General features: G+C 40.2%; 1 protein-coding gene across 1 annotated transcript in view; it reads right to left on the bottom strand.

Annotated features, from left to right (window-relative positions):
- Window positions 1–27,936, bottom strand: part of CCDC83 (coiled-coil domain containing 83) — a 66,595-nt gene that overhangs the window by 22,422 nt on the left and 16,237 nt on the right. The window contains exons 4-6 of the mRNA XM_075547789.1: window positions 27,160–27,327; window positions 7,110–7,201; window positions 2,483–2,551 (exon numbers count right to left, since the gene is read on the bottom strand). Coding sequence (XP_075403904.1) covers window positions 2,483–2,551; window positions 7,110–7,201; window positions 27,160–27,327 — 329 coding nt within the window. The remainder of the gene's footprint in view (window positions 1–2,482; window positions 2,552–7,109; window positions 7,202–27,159; window positions 27,328–27,936) is intronic.

Here is a 27,936-nt window from a genome sequence, read left to right as displayed (position 1 = left end):
TTTATTTATTTCTGGTTTTGGTGTTAATTCAACTTCTTCTTTCTCTTCCGGTGCGCTGGTTGAATTGAGATGTCTGGTGATTTGGGGAAGAAGGCTCTGGGGAATGGGGTGGGTCTTTGTCTTAACTGTAAGCCAGTTGGTTTTCATACCAAGCTTCTCCTCCAAATGGGAATGCAGACTGGAAGCTCTGTTTGTGGTACAGCGGGACAGCTAAACCGGCAAACTTCCTTTAGGATGAAGATAGGAGTGAGCTATTAGGTTGTGGTCTCCTAATGTCAAGAAACAAAGGATTTACTGTGGGCACCTGAGACTATATTTTAAAATGTCACGTTTGTCAGTGAATTCAGTATTTTCAGAGCAAAATTATAGGGTTCCTGGACTAGTAAACCCCTTTGCTCTGTGTGAAGGAAATGGTAGAGAATGGTGGAACTAGATGCAGATGTTCTCTATTCAGACCATGAAGCAATCCCCTTGTTTTCTGTTCCAGTTCCCATTCCAATCATCCACAGTCTATGCACACTCAGAGCTCTGGGATTCTCCCAGGTTACCAATGGCAGATTGGGTTTGGAACATCCTCTGTAGCGCTCTTATAACATCTGGACTCAAGATTATCTGCCTGCTTTATCCAACAACATGATCCTGCATCTGCTTTGTGTCTTCCAGAAAATTGTTGAAATTTCATCTGCTAATCATCTCCCTTTTCTCTTTGTTGATGCATCCCTTCTGTCCTTATATGATTTAATTTCAGTGGAGTCTCAGAAGAGACAGGACATAATCTTCTATCTTGAGCCACAACATAAATAATTCACAAAGTTGGTTTGTTTTTTTAAAAACTGCTTCCGTCACCCAAGCTCTAAGCCATATATTTGGATCCATTCATTCCCCAAGTGATTATATCTATTTTTGTTGAAGTTAATTTATTCAAAAATTATTCAAAGAACATGGATTATTTATTAGGTACTATGGATATATAGACAAAACTTCAGCTCTGCATAGTAGAGGCAGATGCACATATAACCAATTTCAGTAAATATTGCCAAGGGTCACAATGAAACAAAGGGAGCACTGAGAAAGGAGCATCCAAGACTCCCTGGCATAGTTAAAAATTATTTACAAGGAAATTGATACTCTAGTCCAGTCTTCAAGGAAGAGTTGGAGTTTCTCAGACAGATGGGGGTAAGGAGGTAAGGAAGTGCAGAAAGCTATCCTATTCAGAGGGACAGGCGTGTCCAAAGTAAGGAAAACGGGACAGCCATCCGTAGCACACAATGATCCGAACCCAAATGTCAATGTGTAGTGCTGATGCTGAGAAACTCGCTCTAGAGGCCCTCAGAGCACCGCATCCAGCCAGAGAGGGAGTGCAGCATCCTAACAGGCAGACACCGAGCCTAAGGCAGTTCTCCTGGGTCCATTAGTTGCTGCATGCGTCAAGAGGGAATGTTGAAGACAGCCTGCTGACTAGGATAGGACATAGAGGCTACAGTAGACATCTTGATCGCAGGTTTGCTGTTGACTACAATGTTCAAAAGGCCGAGGCAGCATACTTTAAAAGTCTCCAGGGAGCAGACCATAGCACATCCTGAACAACAGAGCCCGAGAGCCGATTGAAAGGAAACCCCACAGGTGTGATTCCTGTTGAGCAATAGATTCAATAAGAGGTCAGGCACACCTTCCTTACTGCCTGTGTCAGGAATCTCTCTGAGAGGCAAACAGAGGAAATGACTGGAAATCTGGAAAGACTGAGTGTTTACCCAAAGAAGGCTCTGCCATTCCAAAAGAGCAATCGAAGTCATCAGAGATTAAATTTAAAATGATCTTTTAGCCTTGTCCCCAACATTTGGAGAATGGACACTCCTGATGAAGATCAGATCAAGTTTAAGGTATAAAAGGAGTTTTGCACACTGAAGTACACCTATTGCTCCCTTATAAATGATCTCATTATATGATATTTTGCATTTACAATTATAGTGAAATATTTAACATATGAATTTTCATACATTAATAATCTAGGTCAGGCAATAGCAAATATTGAGGTGTACGGCAAGAGTAATATTTATTGTGCTGGCAAAAGTGGTATATCAGCTGGGCTGGGCTCAGATTCCAAGTGGCTTGATGCTTATATGGTGATAACGATAAGCAGTTATGTAATAACAATTGTGGAATGATGTAGTCATCCTCCATTTTTGCACAACACTGGTTTTTCTATAATAATTTGAACTTTGGAACCTAACTATGTTAATATCTGAGTAGGGGGTATATATTGTGTGAGTTGACCCATAAGAAAGACTACTGGTTATGATTTAAGATTATGTCTGATTTTTTTGAGTAGCCACTTCTAATAAAGTTAGTCTCCACCTGAATTGCATCTTACCTCTGTCAGCCATATTTTCATGCTTTTCTCGTGACTTGAGTTGGTAAAAAAAAAAATGTAATATCCAGTGCAAAAGAGAGACGGGTTGTTTGTTTTGAAAATCCCACTTACCTCCTTTTTCAGCCAGTCATTTTCCAAAATCTCTCGATAACTGCCCCTGTCAATGAACCCTATAGCATTCTAAAAGAAAGTTTTTGTATTAAGAAGAGTTGTTACAAAGAGATTCACAATTTTAGCTATGGTGATACACAATAAACTTATTCTATCATTGAAATTTATGTTCATCAATTACTTTGGGAATACACCTAAGAAATTTTGGTTTAGTTGTTTGGTGCTTTCCCGTTGTGCGGTTGTTTCTGATTTATGCTATTTGATATACGTTCCTTGGAGAACTGGATAATGGCACGACTGTCCATCAGTGTGGCTTCCATTGTGACTGAATCTACCTGGATGATCGAGTCAATCATTAATTGACCTTCTCTATAATTAAGATATCTCTACTGCAGGGATTAGTCTCCAAGCTTCTAGTCACAGCGGAGCACATGAACATAGTGCCTTAATGTATCTTCTTCATTTGAGATATTCCTGTATATCATTGGGAATTATGTACATATTTCCAACCCTCAAAACAAACAGTATAAAGGTATTAGGAGAATTTCCTATGGGGCAAAAAAAAATGTTTTTCAGATGATGAAAAATTCTAGTGAATACTAGGTTTGCTACTACTTAGATATTTACAGCTTCACCCAAATGAGGTTTACAGTGTTTAACTTCATATTTATCTCTGAGGTACTTGTATATGGATGTCAGGCAACAAACTAAATATTCAATAACTCAAAAACAACCAAAAGAAAAGAAGAAAAATAATCAAAATCACAAACATGGGCAAAAAATAATTTAAGTAAAGGGTAAACATTTTTGTTAATGTCTTTAGAGTTGAAAAGTTCTAATCAAGAGTAATTTTAAAATCATACTAATCTAATAAAACTATGTTTCCTAGGAACCAGGAATTTCATACTCCACTCTAACTGGCAATTCTAAATTTCCTTCTAACATTTACTTTCATTCATAAAAAAGCCGCCCAGGACAACACTGGCGACACGGTGTGGGAATTGAGCAGCCCGGGACAACACTGGAGACACAGTGTGGGAATTGCGCCCAATCTGATCCCATCACACCGAGGCAGACCATTAAGGGTGTGCAACTGAAAAGCAAGGGGAACAGAGCAAAGAAGCCCCCCCAAAATAGACTTTGGGGCCAGGGCTTGGCACCCCATCAGACTCAACCAGAAAACATCCTAAAGGCCAACAAACAGTCTTTGAATTAACTACAGGCCTTTCTTTGTTGTTGTTGTTTGTCATTGGCTTTTTGTTGTTTCATTTTATTTTGTTGCTTGGATTTGCTCTGTCTTGTTTTTGTGCATGTGATTCTCTCCGCAGATCTGTCTAAATAAGATAGGCTGGAGGAGAAAACAGCAGGACCAACGGTACTGGACGGACACGGGAGAGGGTTAGGTCAGGGGAAAGGAAGTGGTGTTAACAAACCCAGGGACAAGGGAGCAGCAAGTGATCCAACTGGGTGTAGGAGGCCTGGCAGGGCGTGATCAAGGGTAATGTAACTGAGAGGAATTGCTGAAACCCAAATGAAGGCTGAGCATGATAGTGGGACAAGAGGAAAATAAAAGAAAATAGAGGAAAGAACTAGGAAGCAAAGGGCATTAATAGAGGTCTAAATAAAGGCATGTACTTATGTCAATATACTTATATCTGAGGATGGGGAATAGATCTATGTGCCTATATTTATAGGTTTAGTATTAAAGTAGCAGATGGACATTGGGCCTCCACTCAAGTACCCCCTCAATGAAAAAATACTTTGTTCTATTAAACTGGCATTCCATGATGCTCACCTTCCCAACACGATTGCTGAAGACAAAGCAGATGCATAAGCAAATGTGGTGAAGAAAGATGATGGAACTCAGCTATCAAAAGGTATAGCATCTAGGGTCTTAAAAACTTGAAGGTAAACAAGTGGCCATCTAGCTCAGAAGCAACAAAGTCCACATGGAAGAAACACACAGTCTATGTGATCATGAGGTGCCAAAGGATCAGTTTTCAGGCATCAAAGAACAAAAAATCATATCATTGTGTGCTCACCTCCCTGATAGGATCGCTGAAGATAAATGGGTGCATAAGCAAATGTGGTGAAGAAAGCTGATGGTGCCCAGCTAGCAAAACATATAGCATCTGGGATCTTAAGGGCTTGAAGGTAAACAAGGGGCCATCTAGCTGAGAAGCAACAAAACCCACATGGAGGAAGCGCACTAGCCTGTGTGATTACTAGGTGTGGAAGGAAACAGGTATCAGGCATCAAAGAACAAAACATAAAAGCATTGTGAATGAGGGGAAGTGAAGATTGGGGATCTGAGACCCATCGGTAGGCAACTGGACATCCCTTTACAGAAGGGTCATGGTGAGGAGACAAGCCAGTCAGCATGCAGTGTAGCAATGATGAAACATACAAATTTCCTCTAATTCCTAAATCCTTCCTCCCCACTGCTATCATGATCCCAATTCTACCTTACAAATCTGGCTAGAACAGAGGATGTACACTGGTACAGATAGGAACTAGAAACACAGGGAATTCAGGCAGATGATCCCTTCAGGACCAGTGCCGAGAATGGTGATACCGGGAGGGTGGAGAGAAGGTGGGGTGGAAAGGGGGAACTGATTACAAGGATCTACATATAACCTCCTCCCTGGGGGATGGACAACAGAAAAGTGGGTGAAGGGAGACGTTTGACAGTGTAAGATATGACAAAATAATCATTTACAAATTATCAAGGGTTCATGGGGGGGGCAGCGGGGAGGGAGGGGAAAAATGAGGAGCTGATGCCAGAGGCTAGGATGGAGAGCAAATGTTTTGAGAATGATAAGGGCAACGAATGTACAGATGTGCTTTACATCATTGATGTATGTATGGATTGTGATAAGAGTTGGATGAGCCCCCAATAAAATGATTTAAAAAACCAAAAGCAACCCGGGGCATAATTGAAGTTGATTGGCTAGTTGCTTTAACAAATGACCAATGCTGTGATGCTTTTCAACTTTGTCTTCCTATTAGAATTTCCTGGCAGCTACAGAAAAATCTCCAAGCCCAGGCAACATTTAGACCAATTAGTTTAGAATTTCTATGGGTGAAACCCAAGCATTAGTATGTTAAAAAAATCATTCTCTGGTGATTTCAATATCCAGTTAAGGGTGAAAATTAGATGATAGCAAGCGGAACTACATGCCAAAATAGGCAGATAAAAGGAAAATTCCTTAAAGCATATGGTAGCGAGCGTTACATGAGGGGAACATGGATGACGTAGTGATGGTGAGCAGAGTGTTGACGGACTTAAATGTAAAGTGCTTGGAATTGTTTCTGGAATAGTCTTCATTTATGCTTGAAGCATATTTGATCTACCTATGTATTTGAAAAGAAATTGTCTTATTCTTTTGTTATCGAGCATATACATACAAATCATACGTCGATTCAACAATTCTTACTTGTACAACTCAGTGACATTGATTAAATCTTTCCAGGTGTGCAACTGTCCTCCCTTTCCTTTGCCTTCTCGGCAAACCTAGACTCCCGGCCCTCCACGTTTCCCGTCCAACCTCTCCGGTGCTGTAATCCAGCGGATCCTTCACAGAGCTGAGAAGAGCACATTTCAAATCATCTTAACTATGGCTAGATCTCTGCAGGCTTGATTTCACCATTTAGTCAGATTCAGTCACGATTCCCTGTCTTGGGGTCAATCAGTGAAAGCCAGGCAAGAGGCTAATGAACAGGTGACCCAATAGGGAAGCAACAGCGATGGCAGCTAAAACTTAGGGCAGCTCTTTAGAAATGACCGGACATTTCGGGCTTTGAAGAGATGCCCCAGATGAAAAGTTACTTGCAGTGGTTCACTCAGTGATTTAGGGGTTGTCTGAAGATCTCACTGTCCTCAAGTCAATTCTGATTCATTATGACCCTAGAAGGTAGGGTAGAACTCCCCTTTTGAGTTTCCAGGACTTTAAATCTTTATGGGAATAGTTAGCCTCAATTTTCTCCCATCAGAGCGCCTGGTGGGTTTGAACTCCCTGACATGCTTAGCAGCTCAGTGAGCAGCCCACTATGCTACCGGGGTCCCCTTACCTGAATATATGATAAAGAAGACGTACTTTCAGACATTTTGTATAAAACAAAGAAATGTGATGGTATATGAAATTGGAAATTATATTTCATTTTATTACATTCTAAAATTTTAAAACAGCAGAGACATAGCATATACTCCCTCAGCTTTGAGTGTATAATAAAAGACTTTTTTAGACAAACTATATTTAACTATAATTCATACAAATTTTCTATTCTGATAAATTATTATCATTACTTTGCTTAGAAAATAATGATAGTAATTTATTAATCATTGCTCTCAGTGAGGTACAACACTACCAAAAAAATCATCATTCTGAATCTTCATACCATCTCTGTAAGGTAAATACTATTACTATCCCCATTTGACAGATTAGGAAACTGAAGTCCAAAAAATGAAATTACACATTCAGGCTATAGAAAACCAGTAATAGGTGGAACTCAGATTTAAGCTCAAACTACCTAATTTTAGAAGGCAGGTTCTTAACCATTGAAATGTGCCACAAGAAAAGTTGAGGAGAAAGTTTTGGTTTTTTTTTTTAAGATTATTGAAATATACCTGTGTGGCCAATTCCTTCTTTTGGGCAAGTTGTAACAATGTTTCTCTGATTATTCTCTTTCTGGCATCTTCCAGAGTGATGTCATACTGTTCTTTAACAAAAAAATTAGAAGTATTAATGAGTTTGGTCCTAGGTAAAACTATGATGGTAAATTTTATTTTCTCTGATTCTCAGTTCATCTGCCTGAATTACACACACACACCCAGAAATTTTAGGACATATATTTACTAAAGTATCTGGTTCCTGTAGTTAGAAGCATAGATGTAAACAAACAAACAAACCCAACTTACTGCTAGTGAATCTATTCCAGTTCATAAACTGTTGAGTCTATTTATGTGGTTGAGTCTATTCCAATTCATGTAGTCCATTCACCTTGTGGGACAGAGAACTCTCCCATAGTTTCCAAGGCTGTAAAATCAGGGGTGCTCACACTTTGTCAGCATGTGAGCTACTTATGAAATGATCAAGTCAAATGATCTACCAACTACAAAAATGCAAAACATAGATTTATTTTTATTTATTTATTACATTTATTCATAAATGCATTGAGAATTCTTTATATGTACAATGTGTGTTTATGTACCTTGCATAACCGCATGAGCCCGTATTGCACAACACCACACAATTAACTGTGTCCATTTTTTGTCATTACTTGGGTTTAGTATGATGGCTTGCACTGAATGGAGTGAGTCAGGGATGCATAGTCTGGACAGTAGTAGCTGCTGACAGCCAGCCTCAGGCACACTTCCAAATGATCATCAGACATGGTGGGATGGTACTTGGACTTAATGATCTTTATGTGGGAAAAGGCTGACTCACATAAATAAGTAGAGCCAAATAATGCAGTCAAGGAGGTAGCACATTTTCTCATGTTTGGGTACTTTCTCTCTGCGAGTAAGTTCCAGAACTGTTCACGCGCTCTGGACTTCAGCTGAAGGTCGGCTTGTGGTTTCAAGATCTCCCATTCCATATGAAAGTGATATGTTTTTGTCTTCTTACTTGGTCCAGCTCCCCCACTCATTTTAATACCCTTTCTTACGTTTAAGAGAGGGGAAAAAAAACAAGGTCTAAAAATTGGCAGTAATTTAGCTTGTCAGTTTTGCTGCACTTAATGCAGTTGTTTGCTCATGCGTTTGACACCTAAGCTTGCATCTGATTGGCTGTGCTGTATATCAATTAAATGACAGGATTGACGATAAACTTACATTTATTTTTTTAATGCCATGCTATCTACCCACACTACATTTGTGATCGATGTATTGAGCACCCCTGCTGTAAGTCTTTGGGAGGGAAGACTTCCATGTCTTTCTCAAAGGACAGATGCTCAACCTTTGACTTTCCCATGAGCAGTGAAGTGTAAGCACCAGCTGCTTTTCCTAAACTTCCTAACACCTTAGCGTGAATTAGTTTAATCTCATAGCCCTCCTGAGAATATCGACACAGTCAAATTCTCTTCAAAAAGAAAATCAGAGGTTGTACACTGGTACATATTTGGGCTGGAAGCACAGGGAATCCAGGGTGGATGATACCTTCAGAACCAGTGAGTGAGGGGCGATACTGGGAAAGTAGAGGGTCAGTGATTTGGAAAGGGGGAACTGATTACAAGGATCTACATGTGACCTCTTCCCTGGGAGATGGACGGCAGAGAAGGGGGAGAAGGGAGACTCCGGATAGGGCAAGATATGACAAAATAACAATGGCACATGAGGGAGGGGGGTGCGGGGAGGGAGGGAAAAAAAAAGAGGACCTGATGCAAAGGGCTGAAGTGGAGAACAAATGCTTTGAGAATGATTGGGGCAGGGAATGTGCAGATGTGCTTTATACAATTGATGTATGTATATGTGTGGATTGTGATAAGAGTTGTATGAGCCCCTAATAAAATGTAAAAAAATAAAAGAGGAGAAAAGAAAATGATTAGGGCAAAGAATGTACAGATGTGCTTTATATAATTGATGTATGTATATGTATGGATTGTAATAAGAGTTGTATGAGCCCCTAATAAAATGTTTAAAAATAAATAAATAAAATTTTAAAAACAAGAAACTTTCCATTATTCAGAGTATTTATGTGAGTGGTATACACTGTGTATCACCTGACTTCTTATTCTACAACAGAAATGTAGCTATTTTACTAATGGATGAATAGCCGCTCAGGTGCCATCAAATGAAAAATGGCATGTTTCCTGGTGCAGGAAAGATAGAACCCCAAAAGTTGTAGAGACTGTCAAAGTTAGTCCGTCTGGTTCGGCACTAGGTTCAGACCAAGAAAAGAGGAGAGAAGTTGGGAAGTGTGGGAGCCCCCTCTTTCCAGATTTCTCATCCTCATGAAGGTCAACATTGAAAGAGCAAAGAATGATCGAATTTAGGCCATGAAATACATTTAGAGAACGTATAGTCAACACTTCTGTTTAAGAAAAATTAGACATAAAACCAAAACAAACCCAGACCCATTACTGCCAATTCTGACTCATGGTGGCCCAACAGGGCTGAGTAAACTGTCTCATACGGGTTCTCATAGGGAAGCACATTGTCACTGCTCTCTCCTACAGAGCACCTGATGCATCTGAATATTTTGGTTACTAGCTGTTTTAGTCCCGGTTGATTACAGCAACAACTTCATTGACACTCATATGTGTATAAGAAAGCGGTTTATAGACAAGAGCAATTGAATATTGAGAAAGCATCCCAGCCCAGTCCAGATCAAGTCCATAAGTACAATATTAGCCCATATGTTCAATACCAATATATAAAGTCCTCCTCAGACTCATGAAACACATGCAATGACACCGAATGCAGGATGATCACAGGCCAGTGGGTGGAAAGTCTTGTGGATCCAGTGGCGGTCTAAGATCTCAGCATTGGAAGAGGTCTCCACATGGCTCCTCCAGCTCCAAACTCTAGTGTAACTCCATGTGTCTTGTCTTCAGAATACCAAGCAGAGAGTGAATGTGTCCACCTCCAGTGAGCTATTTATCTCTGTTGTGCCTCCAAATGAGGCCATCAAACTGCGACCTGATGACAGGCTGGACTCCACCCCTTCCTCAAGTCGAGAGATGATCTAACTGCCACACTAGCCAAGCACATAACCACCGCATCACCAGGACTCCTCAAACTAAAGGTGTTGTTGTTAAACCCCACCCACTTCCAGCCAGGCCATTCTGAGGGACTCTGTGTACAACAGAATGAAATACTGTCCGCCTAGTTCTGGGTCACCTTCACAATTCTTCCATATTGGACCCATTGTTGCAGCCACTGTGTCAATCCATCTCATTGATGGTCATGCTTTTTCTCTGACCTTCTATTTTACCAAGTTTGGTAGTCACATAATCTGGTGTCAATTTGAGAGGATTTACAAGTAAAGTTGGGGGGATGGGGAGTGGAGTCTGGCCTGTCAAGCAAGATATAACCAATGAGGCCTCTGTGTGGGTCTGGCCTTCTCCTGAGAATTCTGGGAAATCCTATATTTCCTCCTTTTAGGCAGGAGACATCTCTCTCTTTCTGCTGACTTCCTGGGAGGCATTGCAGCTGACAAGTCACATGGAACTACGCTAGTGCCTAGAACTAGAGAAGCCTCATGGACCTACCCTGATGCAACCAGACCTCTGAAGACAGAGAAGCCATGTGGAGACCCCTGCCAGCGCTGAGATGCTTACAATGCCACTGGATCTAAAGACTTTCTACCTGCTGGTCTGTGGTCATCCTGCATTCGGTGTCATTGCATGTGTTCCATGGGTCTGAAGAGGACTTTATAGACTGGTATCAGACATATGGGCTAATATCGGATTTATGGGCTTGGACAGGACTAGGTTGGGATGCTTTCTTAAGGTACAATTATAAAACTCTCTCTTATACACATAGAAGTTTCTATGGATTTGTTTCTCTAGTCTATCTGGACTAACACACTGAGCATGGTGATCCTTTCTGCTGAGATATCCCAAATACACCAAAGACTTGCTTCTAAGGAGCAAGACACATTTGTTCTTTCTTTTGACAGTCCAGTATATTGAACAGTCTTCACCAGCATGATAATTTAAAGGCATCAATTATTCTCCGGTCTTCCTTTATTTGTTGTACAGCTTCCACATGCACGAGGCCATCGAAAATACCGTGGGCTTGGGTCAGGCACAAGGTAGGCTGCCAAGTAACAGCTTTGTCCTTTTACACTTTAAAGAGCTCTTAGGATGCAGATTTTCCCAATGCAATACATTATTTTTTGATTTCCCTTAAACTTCAATCTTTTCTCAGTATATTGTGTGTTATTTATTGTACCACTTTTGAAAATTTTATTTTCTTTATGTTGAGTTTCTAATCCATACTGGATGCTATAATCATTGATCTTTATCAATAACTACTTCAAGTTTTCTTCACTTGCAGCAAGCAAGTTTGTGTCATCTGCATATCGTGGGGTTGAGCCTTCCTCCAATCTGATGTTATATTCTTTATATATATAGCCTAGCTTCTCAGATTTGCTCAGTATACAGCCTGAATAAGTTTGGTGAAAGTCCACAACTCTGACACGCGTCTATCCTGGCATAAAATCATTCCGTATTCTCTTTCTTTGTTTTCAGGACTACTGTACTTTTTGGTCTGTGTACAGGTTCTGCATAAGCACAATTAAGTATTCTAGAATTCCCATTCTTCTCAATACTATCCATAATTTATTATAATCGACCCAGGTTAACGGGTTTTCAAAGTCAATAAAACACAAGTAAACATCTTTTTAGTATTCTCGTCTTTCAGCTAAAATCCATCTGACATCAGCATTGAGAGTTCTGAGTCCTCTTCTGAATCTGATTGAATTTATGGCAGTTCTCTGTAAATGTACTACAGCAACGATGTTTTAAAGATCTTCATCACAATTGTGCTTGCATGTGATACTAATGATCATTTGATAATTTCTGTGTTTTGTTATGTCACCTTTCTTTGGGATGGTAACAAACATGCATCTCTTCCAGGCAGTTGGCCAGGGAGCTGTCTTAAAATACCTTGGCATAGACAAATGAGTGCTTCCAACACTGCATAAATTTGTTGAAATATCTTGATTGGCATCCATCATTCCCTGGGGCCTTGTTTGTCCTCAGCCTGTAGTTTCTCAGTGATGAGTTGCACGGGACTTGAACTTCTTCCTTCGGTACCGTTCATTCTCTTTAAATGGTTGAACGTTGACCAATTATTTTTTGTTATTAGGGACCTAAGTAGAAATTATTCTTTATTTGTAAAGGCGGTCGTAGATTTACAAATGAATTCTGTTTTTAAGTCAAATTTGTACGTAAGTTGGAACAGTTGGGTATATTTGGTATCTAATATCAGTCAGATGTTTGTCTTAATGTATAGTATAAAAGGGTATGTAAAAGTATTGTTACCTGGGTTTCACTTCATACATGCATAAGTTTTTTTCAAACAAAAATGTGTTTAAGCTTATCTCTGTGATCAGTGGATGTCTGTAGATAAGTTCTCTCAGTAATACATTTGTCTTAGACTCATTAAGGTGTTTTAAAAACAAAAAGGAAAAAAATAAAAAATAAAAACAAAAAGGTCCAATCAACACAGTGGCTTCTGAGGGGATCCGCTGGACCAGCTAACTTTAAGGCAGAAAAGTCAGCTCAGAAGTTTACAATAACTGCTTTTTGAGATTCGAAAGGGGTGATCTTTGTTTTTTCCCTTTTTTCATTTTTTACAAGAGAACATTTAGTCTTAAGAAAACATTTACTCTTAAATGGAACAAGGACAAAACAAAGATAAGGGCATATTATTCAGATGGGGGAGATCATTAGTGTGTTAGTCTGGGTACTTTGAGAAATAAATCCACAGAAACTCATGTATAAGAGAGAGTTTTATATAAAGGGTAAGTGTACATTAAAAAAAATCCCAACCCAGTGCTGCCCAAGCCCACAAGTCCATTAACCCATTAGCCCATGTGTCCGACACAATCCACAAAGTCCTGCTAAGGTCGCTTCACCCGAGTGTGACCATCACAAAGCAAGAGATCCGAGAACTTGAAAGGCGAGGCTCACCGAGCCATTTATCCCTCCTCCCTTTAATTTACCCCACGTGTTTACCGGCCAGGTTGGCACAATAAACTTACTACCTCAATTAGCATGAAGTCTTAATGGCGTCCAAGGGCTTACTGATACAAAAAAATTTTTAAGGGATATGGAGATCAAGGAAAACTGTCACAAATGCATGATCGGCAGCAAAACATCATACCATCATTACAGGTGGGATTCCAGTTGCTGACATGGAGCCATAACTGAGACACATATGTTGTGGTTAGACAGAGGAGGTGATGAGATTGGCTCAGGGGCCTCCTCAAGGCAGTCAGACTCTGACTTATAACTATGCCACCCCCAGCACAGTGGTCACTATCAAGGACACTCCCAGGCAAATGTTCAAGGGCGACTGCGCTGCCCGGGACTGGCGAGAAGGGTGAAGGTAATCCACTTTCCAATGCACTCTGTGTGGAGCAAGATTAGTCATATCCAAAGGACTAGTTTTGATCAATTTTCTCCAAGTACGCAGGATGAGTATAGGGGATTATTAGTTTATAATGTGGTTATTAGGCTTCATGAAAATTAAAATCTGCACTGGTGAGGAAAAGACTGGAGAAAAGATGTCAGGACTATTTTTCACAATACTCATTCATCCAGAAGAGCAAAGGCTGTCCTAGGAGGATTTTCCTGGGAAACCTTCGCCCATTCAGCCTGCAGTCCAGATCCGGCCCCTTCAGACTCCGTTTTGTTCCCCAAACTCAAAGAACATAGAGGAACGCAATTTGAGTCCCTCAAGGACACCAAAATGCCCCCAAAAGCATAGAGAACTCCTCATGGAGAGATGAGAGATGGAAATACTGCCTTCAGACGTATATAGACCTAGATGGAGGCTATTTTAAGAGCACTAGCTTTACATTTTGATTTTTTAAGTTTATATGATTTTATTGCAATATTTTTGAAGTTATTCTTTTCTAGTACCTTTCTACACCAAAGACAGACCAACAGAAACACTTCTGCTTGCACTGCGAACATCTTTAACCTAATTAACACACTGACAGCAACACTCATTGAAGCGCATCACAAAGTAGTTCTCATTTGCCATTACAAACCGTTGTACGTTCCTTGCATTTTAAATTTAATAAGCTTCATAGGAGTATTTTTTGTAACTACAGGGTATACGTAAATTGGATGTTCTTAACTCAGGCACTGCCTGTACTTGGTGCTGGCACCTATTAAATGTAACCTCTGATAGAAAGCAAAAGCTTCAGTTTCACATCTTACATTTGGTAGTGAGTCATTTGTGGGCAGGGATTTGAGCCTCTGGCACCAGAGCGGAGTGAAGACTGGCTCTTTAGCAGTAACCACGGTGGGAAAGGAAAGAGGAAACAAAAAGCGAGAAAGGGGAAGGAACCATGGTGATCCGATGGTCAAGCCATCAGCTGCTAATACAATGGTGGGTGGTTTGAATCTACCCAGCATCTCGCGAGAGGGCAGACCTGGCTATCTGATCCTATAAAGAAGTCAGCCTAGAATCCCGTGGGGTGGCGCTGCTGTGTCCCGTGGAGCAATAAACACTGCGACAGCAACAAAGGAGAGCAGGGTAAGCTCCCCCAATTTGAGGAAGCCCCAAAGACATTTAGAACAGGTGCATTTCATTCACACCAAAGAAACAAGCGTCTGCCGCAGGTGGCTGTTTGTAAACAAGTTCATTAGGCTCTGGGGATTAGGCTACCTTGTCACCTGGAGAATAGGAAAATGGCCTTTATTATTCCACCGGTGTGCTTGTCCACAGAGCCCATTTCCCGCTCGCCTTTACGTAATCATTGGACTATTTTAATCCTTCAAATTTCATTTCTGATGGCGTTTCTCTTTCCATTCAGGGTGTAGGCCGCCAGGCTGCTTAATTGTTTGAGACCTCTAGCCAGCAAATGACCACAATCAATCTAAGAGCTGCAGTCGATCAGGATTTAGTTATAATGGATTGTACATTTTTTAGCAGCTGAAAGAATCCATAAAACCTGGGGCTTGATAACATTAAATATTAATACTTTGCTGTAAATAATAAAAAATGGATTGCAAAATACACTCTGACTAAAGTTGTAGCTCTCTTTATTGCCATATTAATACTGTAAAAGCAATTCAACTCTGTTTCAAGTTCCATATAAAATTCCATGGGCCATTTTTTTTCTTCTCAGAAGCAGTGTAATCAACACAATATAGAGATGGAAATATTACTGTTATCCTTTGAGACTTACGTGATACTTCTGACAACATTCACTTCTGACTAGACCCCTCAAAATTGAAGGTAGGTAACATCTCCTTACAAAAAGAGGAGATAGAGCAAGTGGGAGTCTGGAAGACTGTGACTTTGTGCCTTCAGACGCGTGATTACTTAGAAACCTTAAGGCAAAATTCGGTTGCAGAATGGTAGGTAGCCAGCCTGATATGGCTGCTTCCTTGAAGGTGATCAAAACCCATACCACCTGAACTTTGCCCCACCCTGCTCTGCCGTTGTTGTTGTTGTTGTATTGGGTTCGCTTGGGTTCACCCGTCCAGAGCTTGTTGAGAGTCTTGCCGACTCGGCTGGGTCAGTGGGCTTCACTGTGCTGGTCCTCTCCTGTGGTGGTAGCTTCCTGCAGGTGCAAGTATTGGCCATGCAGCAATCTCTGCAGGCACAGCCTGAGTGGGGAGAACCATGCTCACTGTCCTGGTGACAGGCGTGGGTTCAAATCCCAGTTCACCACTTAGTGAGTTTGAATAAGGCTATGTGCCTTCTGGGTCGCTGTTTTTCACCATCTTTTAACTGGGCACAATTGGATGTAAGTCAAAGTTCTTTTGTGGCTTAGATGAGAGAGATATGAGTCTTACTTAGTTTCCTAGCGCTGCAAAACCCAAAATGGATTTTCTCACAGTGGAGGAGGTTAGAAGTCTGACTTCAGGGCACCAAAGGGAAGGCTTGCTCTCTCCATTGTCTCTGCGGGGAGAGCTCTCAGTTCCTGTAGCTCCAGAATTCGCAGGGTTCTTAGCAATATCCATATGTCTAAATCCACCCAGTATAGATTTGCTTCACGGACCAAATCTGCTCTTTTTGTACTAGAGTGATTAGGTTTCAGACATACTTTACAATGCTGTGGCTCTATTAACAAAAAAATGAAATCCATACTTGCAAGTGGAATTATATTCACAGGTATCTCAGAAAACAAAATCGCTGCCATTAAATCGATCTGACTTACAACGACCTCATAGAACAAGGTAGAGCTGCCCCTCTGGGTTTCGGAGACGTTAGGTTTTTACAGGAGCAGACAGGCTCCGCTTTCTCCTGAAGAGCGGCTGGTGGCTTTGAACGTCGTCGACACCACCAGGGCTCCGAGTCACAGGTGTGGGGGTTAGCATTCCAGCAGCTATTTTGGGAAGAGGTGAGAGGAAGACATAACTGAATCCTACCAGTTTGGAAACGCGGGGACTATAAATGGGAGTTCTCTTGGTGATCACCTGGGAACTCTCGTGCTGGACATCAGGAAACGGACATCCAGAAAGGCAAGGTTCCTTTTTCAGTAGCTGGGCTTGCATCCCCTTTTCATTTCTTCTTTTGGTTATTTGCAACTTCTCGTTCTCTTTCTCTTTGTTAGCACAGCTAATGGCTTCTCAGTCTCGTTGACCTTTCTGAAGGAGTTATGCGTTGAGCTGCTCTTTCTGCTCCCGGACAGATTTCTAGCATCAGAAATCCACAGGGACCATTCTGCTCTGTTCTACTGGGATTCTTTGACTCAGATGTGACTCTTCTGCAGTCAGTCTTGGTTTTAGCGTTGAAGAACCACTTTTTGTTTTTATTTGTTCTCTCTTTGTTTGATTTATTTGAATGCTCCTCTTAGTTGTCTCCTTTCTTCTGGTAGGTTAGGCTTAGCTTGCTCTTTCTCTTAGTTCCGTAGTTGTAGAGTTAGGCTGTGAGTTGAGATTTTTCTTCATGTAGGCATTTACTGTTGTACATTCCCCTGTGAGTTCTAACTTCCTTTGCATAGGCTGGAATTCACTGCTGTCTTCTTTGCCTCCTCATAGTGCAAGTCTGTGTGGTGGTACCTAACTTTCACTTAAAAATGTGGTATTCAATATATTAGTTTTTTTTAATTTCCTATTATCCTCTTTCAGCAAAATAATTCAATTTTTCCTAAAATAGGCTGAGTCAATCTCTGATCCTGGCAAGTAAGGCATCCTAACACGCAAGAACTCCATACTCACAGGTGTGGAAGGAGAATTCCAGGAAAATAATGGAACAAGTGTGCCTGTATGAAACAGGGGGGGAGGTAGAGGAAGAGAAGAGACAATGGTCATAAGGCTTGAATAGACTTGATTTGGAAGGCCGGCTCATTCGTTGCAGTGTCTAAGTGGTAACTGCTAGAATGTTTTAATGGTTCACCTGCAGAGGTACTGCTGTTTCTGGCATGGGAAGGAGAAGCAATGAAAGTGGTATAAAAGGCAAGTTCATAGCACCCATGTTTTCTATTGCATCTAAAGTTGGCATGACCCCAGGCATTAGCAGGAAACAATTCAACCTATAAATGTTATGATCACTAACTCAAAGTTGGCTAGAACAGCACCATGAACATTTTCAGCTAAAAGAAATGATCCACATTTTGAGCAATAAAATGAATTAGGTGTATATGTGATCATATGACTCTTTCTACCTTAAAAATGTAAAATAAAGAAATGCTAAAGATGTTTTCAACAGCAGAGGAATAATTGTTTTTAAAGTATGGTGTTGTTATTGTTAGGTGCCACTGAGTTGGTTCCTATCCATAGTGACACAATAGAATGAAACACTACCCAGTCCTATACCATCCTCACAATGGTTCCTATGTCTGAGCCCATGGTTACAACCACGGTGTCAATTCACTTCCTGTAGGGTTTTCCTCTTTGTCCTGATCCTCCATTTTACCAAGAATGATGTCCTTCACAAGAGACTGGTCTCTCCTGACAATATGTCCAAAGTATATAAGACTAAGTCTTGCCATCCTTGCTTCTCAGGAGTACTCTGATCATACCTCTTCCAAGATAGATTTGTTTGTCATTTTAGCAATCCATGGTGTTTTCAATATTCTTCTCCAACACCACAATTCAAGTGTATCAATTCTTCTATGGTCTTTCTTATTCAGTGTCCAACTTTCACATGCATGGGACAATGGAAAATACCATGACTTGGGTTACATGCACTATGTTAGTCCGGGGAGACTAGAGAAACAGAGCCAGGGAGACTCAAATATGTATAAGAAAGAGCTTTATATAAAAGATTAATTGTATATTAAGAAAACATCCCAGTCCAGTTCAGATCAAGTCCATAAGTGCGATAATAGCCCTTATGTCTGATACCAGTCTGTAAATTCCTCTTCAGACTCACGCAACACATGCAATGATGTTGAGTGCAGGAAGATCATAGGCCAGTGGGTGGAAAGTCTTGTGGATAAAGTGGTGGTGGAAGCATCTTAGCACTGGCATGCGTCTCCACGTGGCCCTCCAGCTCCAAGGATCTAGCTGCTATCAACATAGCTCCATGTGGCTTGTCAACATGAAGGCCAAGCAGAGAGTCTGTCTACCCTCCAATGAGCTATCTATCTCCTTTATGCCTCCAAACGAGGTCACCAAGCTGCAACCTGATGACAGGCTAGACCCCACCCCTTCACAAGTTGACAGGAGATGATGTGACTAGCACATGCACCCCAGTCTGCAAAGTAACGTTGTTGCTCTTCAGTACTCGAATGCGGTCTTGTGCAGCAGCTATACTTCAGCCTCATGACTTCCGCTTCCATGCACACCGATTGTGGATTCAAGCGAGACAAAATCCTGAACTACTTCAACCTTTCGTCCATTATCATTTTGTTACCTATTGGTCTAGTTTTGAGGATTTTTGTCTTCCTTACATTGAGTCATGGTTCATACTGAAGGCTACAGTCCTTGATCTTCATCAGCAAGTGCTTCGTAAAGCAAGGTAGTGTCATCTACATATGAAAGGTTGTTTAAAATGATTTTTAAAGAAAATGTTAATAAGCCTTCCTCTGATCATGGTGCAACATATTTCTTCATAATACAGCTTCTCTGATGATTTGTTTAGCATACAGATTAAGCAAGTATGGCAAGAGGAGACAACCTTGTCACACACCTTTTCCTGATTTTAAACCATAAAATATTCCCTTGTTCTGTTAACATCCCTGCTTTATTGGTTAATGAACCAGTTCCCATTGATCATAATGAAGTATTCTCTGGAATTCACATTCTTTTCAAAGTCCCATTCTTCTCAGTGGAATGCTTTTTCATAGTCAATAAAACACAAGTAAACATTTTTTCTGATATCTGATTTCAGCCAAGATCCATATAACATGAGCAATGATATTCCTTGTTCTATGTCTTCTTCTGAATCCAACCAGAACTTCTGGAAGCTCCCTGTCAATGCACTTTTGAAACCATTGCCAGATGATCATCAGCGAAAATTTTACTTGCAATTATACCCATAATATTATTCTATAGTTTGAGTATTCTGTTGGGTCATCTTTTTTTGCAATGGGCACTTATGGATCTCTTCCAATTAGGTGGACAAATAGTGTCTTCCAAATTTCCTGGCCTAGATGAGTGAGTGCTTCCAGTGCTTCATCAGCTTGTTAAACCATTTAAATTGGTATTCCATCAGTTCCTGGAGTCTTGTGTTTGGATAATGCATTCAGTGTAGCATGAAATTCTTCTGTCAGCACCATTGGTTCTTATTCATGTGCTACCACATGAAAAGGAGGAATGCTAACTAGTTCTTTTTGGTACAGTGACTCTGTGTATTCTTTCCATCTTCTCAATGTTTCTTGTGTCATTCAATATTTTTCCCATAGACTCTTTTACGATTGCTATATATATATATTTTAAATCATTTTATTGGGGACTTATATAACTCTTATCAGAATCCATACATACATCAACTGTATCAAGCACTTTTATACATTTGTTTCCCTCATCATTCTCAAAACATTTGCTTTCTACTTGAGCCCTTGGTATCAGCTCCTCACTTTTCCCCTCCAGCTCCACTCCCTCCTCTCCCATGAACCTTTGATAATTTATCAATTATTATTATTTTGTCATATCTTACACTGTCTGATGTCTCCCTTCACCCACTTCTCCACTGCCTGTCCCCCAGGGAGAAGGTTATATGTAGATCCTTGTTTGGTTCAATAAATACTAATGACAGAAGAGCTGATGAGCTGAGGGAAAAAGGAAAGAAAATCATAAAGAAAGTGAAAGGTCATAAAAACACAAGAAAGAAAGAAAAGATCAAAGTGGATATCAGAAGAGACTTTGAATCTTGCTCCTAATCATAGCGTATACAAAGGAAATGGAAGAAACGATGAAGTCAAAGTGCTGAATAGGAAATTTCAAAAGGTAGCTTGAGAAGAAAAAGCCAAATATTATAATGAAATGTACAAAGACAGAATTAGAAAACTAAAAGGAAAGAACACGCTCAGCGTATCTGAAACTGAAAGAACTCAAAAAGTCATCTCATTATATATATATATTTTCTTCATATGTTCTAAAAATTCAGGTGGGATAGACCCAAGGTCGTATTTTAGCTCTTGTGGACTTGTTTCCAATTTCTTTTCCTTGAACCTGAACTTACATATGAGCAATTGATGGTCTGTTCCACAGTCTTCCCCTGGTCTGGTTTTAGCTACTGATAATGAACTTCTCCAGTGTGTCTTCCCACTTATGTAGTTACTTTGATTTTTGTGTATTCCCTCTATAGAAGTCCATGTGTATGTTGCCTTTTGTGTTGCTGAAAAAGGTATTTTCTATGGAGACCAAGTCATTGGTTTTGCAAAATTCTCTCATGCAGTCTCCAGCTTCATTACTGCCACTAAGTCCATATTTTCCAGTTCCATATTGTTCTTTCCTTTTTGTTGCCAATCTTTGCATTCTAATCATCAATAATTATCAATGCTTCTTGATTGCATGCTTGATCAATTTTTGACTGAAGTTGTTGGAAGAATTCCTCAATTTCTTCATCACTAGCTTTTGTGGTCGGTATGTAAAGTTGAATGATGATTGCATTGACTGGATATTCTTGAAGTCTCTTGATGGCAGATAGATATGATCCTGTCACACATAGAACTGTACTTCATGGTGGAGTTGGTACTGTCCTTTTTCACAATGAATGCTAAGCCATTCTTCTTGATTGTATTACTCCCTACAGAGTGGATAATATGGTTTTCTCATTCAAAATGACTACTATCAGTCCATTTCAGTTCACCAATGCCTAGGATATTGATCTTTATGCATTTTTTATTAATTGGGATTAATGCATACATCAAGTCATTCTCTAGTTCAATGACATAAGCAGAATTGGACATTTGCTATCACAATCCATTTCCAATCATTTCATTTTTGACCACTTCCAATTTGCCTCGTTGTAGACTTCGCACATTCCACATTCCAATCATAAGCAGATTTTTGCTAATGCTTCCCCTTACCTTGAGTTGTGCCTCATCAGAAAATGAAGATTCTGAAGGCTCCACTCCCACTTTACCAGACTGAAGTCACCATTCCAGATATCAGCTCTCCTGAGTCGCATTTTGAGTCTTCTCTGATCCAAGGGGCCCATCTTCCAGCACTATCTCTGACAGTGTTCTGCTTCCATTCATTGGGCCTCCCGCATCTGATGATGTTTTGAAGCTATGCATAAAGTTGTCAGGGTGCTTTCTTCTGAAGTGAGCGGCCAAGTCCTTCTTCATTGTCATTATTAGTCTGGAAGCTCCACGGAAACCTGTTCACTTTGGGTGACCCCTCTGACATTTGAAATCCCAGCGACAAAGTTTCCAGAATCACAGCAACACACAAGTTGCCACAGTACGATAAAATGACAAGTTCTGGGAAGTATGGTAGAGCAGACATATACATAGACATTTCAGTCTATCAGAGTAAGACATACCGAAAGAAATTCAAATGCATATGATAAATTATAATGTGATAACAATAGCATTTCAAATCAGTAGGGTAATGATAGATCATTTGATAAATAATATTAGTACAAATGGAAAATCACCTGGTAAAAAGGAAAGTTTCTTAAAATCCCGCAAAATCCCAAAACTTTAAATAATAAAAAAAAATTAGGTATAAAAATTCTCAAAGAAAATACTGGCAGAGGGGGAACTGATCACAAGGATCTACATATAACCCCCTCTCTGAGGGATGAACAACAGAAAAGTAGGTGAAGGGAGACATCGGTCAGTGTAAGACATTAAAAAAATTATAAATTATCAAGGGTTCATAGCTGGGGGGAAGGAGGGGGAAAAAAGAGGAGCCGATAAAAGGGCTCAATTAGAAAGAAACTGTTTTGAGAATGATGATGGCAACAAATGTACAAAAGTGCTTGATACAATAGATGGATGCATGGATTGTGATGAGTTGTACAAGACCTCAATAAAATGATTAAAAATAGACTTATAAACGAATGACAAGTGGGGGAAATATTTGTAATGTATTCCACAGATAAAGTCTAATTTCCTGACAACATAAAGAGCTCTACAACACACGAGGAAATGGGAAACGATGTAAACCAGAAAGGAAATTCATATGGATCTTTAACTTAATGAAAAGATATTCAGTGTAACAGAGTCAGAGAAGTGGAAACTAAAAGTGCATGAGATACAACTTTCCCCCTATGAACCTGGCAGAAGGGGAGCAAGCCAATGTCAAAGAGTACAAAAAAGAAAGAAAATATTTTGGAACGGACGGTGGCAGCAATTGTACAATTATACTTGATCTAACTGAATTATGGATTGTCATAATAGCTGTAAGAGCCCCCAATACAATGATTAATTCATAAAAAGATTAATTCATAATAAAAAGGTGGGAAAAAAACAAAGTTAGATAACACCCCGGTGTTAAAGGTAAGGAAAAAGAGGCCTGCCATACAAACTGGTGTGAATGCAATTTAGTACAACCTCTGCCCATTTAAATCAAGATAAACTCTTGTTTGTGTGCCTGGCCATTCCTTTTTGGAGATAAACACAAATGAAAAGATATAAGTATAAGGATGTTAATCTAAATGAGTTGTGCATATGCATATTTATTGTAGCATTATCTGTCATAGTGAAAGACTGGAAATCTAAGTGCTTATAAGTAGGGAAGATTTAAAAATTATAATACAACCAAACAATGTCGTCATTTGAAAGAATGAAGCAGTGCTAACAGGAAGTCAAAACGTATTGCAGCTATGGTTATAGTTCATACATACATGGGTTTATTCCAAAGAAAATGCGTTTAAACGTGTCTCTGTGGTCTGTGGATGGACTGAGACAAACTCTCAGTAATCCACTTGTTTGGGTGTTCCTCTCACTGCCATCAAGTTGATGCTGACTCACAGTGACCCTAGGAATGAGTGGAACTTCCCTGGTGGATTTCTGAAATGGTAACTCTTCACAGGTGTAGAAAGTCTGCTCTGTCTCCTGTAGAACAGTTGGTGGTTTTGAACTGCTGACACTCTGGTTGGCAGCCCAACTCATAACCACTGCACCACCACAGCTCCTTTGGTCTTGTTAGGGTGTCATAAAAACAAGCTAACCAAAACAGTTCAATCTATGCTCAGCAAATCATCAGAGAAGCTGAAGAATGTGGCTTTAGGCTTGGAAGAAAGCTTATTAATAACCTGCAATATGCAGATGACACAACCTTTTTGCTGAAAGTGACAGGGAGTTGAAACACTTGCTAATGAAGATCAAGGGTTGTGGCCTTGGGTATGGATTACAACTCAATGTAAGGAAGACCCCAATCCTCACAATTGGACCAATAGGTAACAATCATGGGGAAAAGGTTGAAGTTGTCAAGAATTTTGTCTTGCTCAGACCCACAATCAATGCTCATGGCAGCAGTGGTCAAGAGATCAAAAGATATATTAGGTAAAGCTCCTGCATAAGACCTCTTTAGAGTATTGAAGAGAAAGGATATTACTTTGCAGACTACGGTGCCCCTGACCCAAGCTCTGGTATTCTCCATCACATCAAATGCATGCATAAGCTGGATATTGAATAAGTAAGCCTGTAGATGAATTGATGCATTTGAATTGTGGGGCTGAAGAACAATACTGAAAGTATCATGGCCTGCTAAAAGGGTAAACTGATCTATGTTGGAAGAAGTAAGGCCAGAGTGCTCCTTGGAGGCAAGGAGGGCAAGACTTCATCTTACATACCTTGGACATATTGTCCGGCGAGATCAGTTCTTTGAAAAGGACGTCATGCTTGGTAAAGTGGAAGGGTGGCAATAAAGAGGAAGGCCCTTCAGGAGATGGACTGACATGGTGGCTGCATCAATGAGCTCAGGCATAGGAGCAAATATGAGCATGGTTCTTTCCATTGTGCACAGAGTCACTAAGGGTCGAAATCGACTCAATGACACCTTAAACAACAACAATCTTGATAGATTTTCTAAAAGTGCACAGGATGATCATGGGGCTTATTAGATAGGAGATTTAAGAAAAGTGAAGATTTCAGCAGTGAGAAAAAGCCAGGAAAGTGGTGCCCCGGACTTCTCCCCATCACAGCAGTTCACGTCCTCAGTCTGGAAGGTAGCAAGGCTGAGAATTTCATTGGAAATCTTATCCCACTTGCTCTGCAGCTTTAGACTTCTCTTGGCTCCCCCAAATCAAAGAATATTTAAAAGGGACACAATTCGAGGATGCCAAAATGGCCGTTTTGACACAGAATAAATAGAATGAAGAATTCTAATGGGGAAGCATTAGAGCAATGGAAAATCCACTTTCAGGAGTGTCTCTACCTAGCAGGAGAGGATTTGTTGAGAAGCTCTAGCTACATATAGTGATTTTTTGGAGTTTTTTAAAAAGAAAGATTTGTATGGTTTTGTAGTAATACTTTTTGACCGAGCTGTGTATATGTATAAAGAAATCCATATCATTGTTACATGAAAAGGCAAGTGAAAAACTGATCTGTAGATGCAGTTTGCCACACACACGTACCCCCTAAAACCCAGATTTGCACTGGGCAGAGCAGAGCTTTTGTATGACACATTTTCCCACTAAGCGAGCATGGAGCAACTCACTCTGAGTTAGTGCACTCAGTGGCATTGCCTGGGAAGGTTCTCTGTGGTCACAGTGAATTATTTCATAAAAGTAGTTTCACTTTAACCTCATTTTTTGTGATAGCCAATTTAAGAGAACATCTGTGGCTGTGAAATTTTGTATCCTGCTCAGGAAAAATGCCGCAGAAACTGTTGTGATGGTGAACACAGCTCACAAGGACAATGCTATGGGGAAAAAACTCAAGTGGATGAGTAGTTTTCTCATTTCAAAAAAGGTGAAATGTTGATTGATGCCAAACCAAGTTCTGGACATCCAACAACTTCCTGAATAGATGAACATGTTGACTCATAGTGCATGTGGAGTTCATTCCACGAGATCAGACTGTTAATCAAGCTTTCTATTTAGAGGTTCCGAAAAGATTGCATAATAGTGTGCAACCAAAAAGGCCTGATTTGTGGCAGATGGGGGACTGGTTTTGCCACCATCACAATGCACCTGCTCATGAAGCCATCTCAGTGTGCCATTTTTGGGCAAAAAACAGCATGCCTCCCTGATTCATGTGCCTGACTCACCTGAACTCTCTCTGTGTATTTTTTTTTGTTTGTTTCCATGAATGCAGACATGAAAGGACAGAGATTTGAAAACACAGAAGAGATGAATTAAAAATCAAGGGAGGTGCTGTCAGCCATCCAAATAGATGAATTTGAAAAATGTTTCCAAGAATGAAATCGCAGATTTGACAAATGTATTAAGTGTAATGGAGAGTACTTTGAAAGTGATAGGTTGTTTTGTAAAATTTTTAAAAATATATATCTTTGAAAAAATACCATTTTTGATGGGTACCCCTCATTCATAGTTATATGCATAGAATATTTCTGATAGGCCGAACAAGAAACTGCTAGTCATAGTTTCTCAAAGGGAGAGGATCTGAGTGGTGGGAGAGTGTCACATTCATTCGCAATTTTTATCTGGGGAAGAGAATATTTTCAGAAATTGACACTGCAAATTCATTTTAAGGTGCAGAGCCGCTGAGCTGCTAAACTGATCTAGAAAATGGGTCTATGAGCAAAATATCCCAACAAAGTCCAAGCTACCCATTCCAGCATTTGGGGGGGGTGGGTGGATTTCCCCGTCTATCATGCTAGAGGGCCTCCAGGTTTCTGGGTCACTGCTTCCTCGTACCTGTTGCAATCCTACTCTGTATGTACCCCTCTCCTGTCACCTCAGACTTTCCTCCAGCTATTTTCAGAATACAGGTTAGCATTAATTTGTACATTTTTCTATACTGATTCAGCTTTTCTGGGCTGACTGAGTTGTCTTGCTTTGCCTTGGGTAAGTACCCTTCAAATTTAAATCTCCTGTCACCTGAGACTTTCCTCCAGCTATTTTCAGAATACAGGTTAGCATTAATTTGTACATTTTTCTATACTGAATCAGCTTTTCTGGGCTGGCTGAGTTGTCTTGCTTTGCCTTGGGTAAATACCCTTCAAATTTAATTCACTCCCAGGATCCTGCCATTTGTCACAACAAGATTAGACCGTAGTGATCTGCAGGTTTGTCACTGCAGATATTGGGATGTGCATTTCTAGACCTTTCCTCCTACTACATCTTAGCCTGGAGATCCTCACTAAAACCTGTCCAGCACCATAGCCACACACAAGCCCCCAGCAACAGACAAATAATAGATACCCTTGAGGTATATTGACCAGGAATTGAACCTGGGTCTCACACATGGAAAGCTAGAATTCTACCACCGAATGAGCCCCACTCCCCAAATCGTCCTACTTGGTGGTGGTATGGGAGGGTGAGTCACAGGGTGTCCCACCCCCTTACTTCCCTTCCCATTGCTGGTCCTGGGATCTTTACTTCCCCTTTAGACTCAGAGTTTGTGTGACAGGAGAGAGTAAGGAATGGTTCAGGGAGCACCCATGGTTTTCTTTCACTAAATGTCTGTCTTCTGAACATGGTGCATTGAACTTAAACAAGTTTTGCTGCAACAAACCTGACATTTTCTTTGCATTTTCTTTAACTGTTTTGATGTCATTTTCCAAGGATTTAATGAGTTTTGCATGTTGTTCATTCCCTACATTCTTGTACTCTTCCCAATATTCCTTTTCGCCGAGTTTCTCAAGAAATAGCTTCTCAGCATTACTAATTTTCATGCGCATATCTGTTGAAAGGTAAGCAAAATACCTTTGTCATTTCTATCTTCACTACAGTAATTATAAACAGCAATCTGATTTTTATTCAGTTAAAGTCTGATGTTAAAATGGTGTTAGCTCATGAATACTATTTTAAATCTTCAACTATTTCAAACTATTGTTTAGCCTCATTCAAAACATAGAGGTGTAGTTTTATAATACGTGTAATTTAGAATATGATCAAGAAATATAATGAACCTCTGTGTTTAGAAACCCGTAGTTTAAATGATTCTCTGAGAGTCTGACAATAGCACACGGTGTTATGTATCACAGAGGGCCACCAAGAGGTGGAATTTACTTGAGCACCTCCAGCTGCAACAACTCACAGCCTATCACATGTCCTCTTCGTCAGGCAACTGTGATCTTACTAGTCATTATGCCAGTGGGAAAACTGACTTGCATGTTCTCAGATCCTTGGCAACAGTTGTTTGATTACATTATCTAAAATCTAGTTGTTGAATTGTATAAAATGATAGTCTGAATAACATGTCTTCCAACCCTTCATAAACAACACCCCACCCACCCCCAATTTCTATTAATGAGACTTCAGAGTGAAAGATAAGTCCCAAGGTAAAGAT

The sequence above is a fragment of the Tenrec ecaudatus genome, chromosome 4 (assembly GCF_050624435.1).
Source record: "Tenrec ecaudatus isolate mTenEca1 chromosome 4, mTenEca1.hap1, whole genome shotgun sequence".
In the NCBI taxonomy this organism is placed as follows: Eukaryota; Metazoa; Chordata; class Mammalia; order Afrosoricida; family Tenrecidae; genus Tenrec; species Tenrec ecaudatus.
The sequence above is the reverse complement of the archived record's forward strand: the minus strand, read 5'-3'. Positions and strand labels throughout refer to the sequence as shown.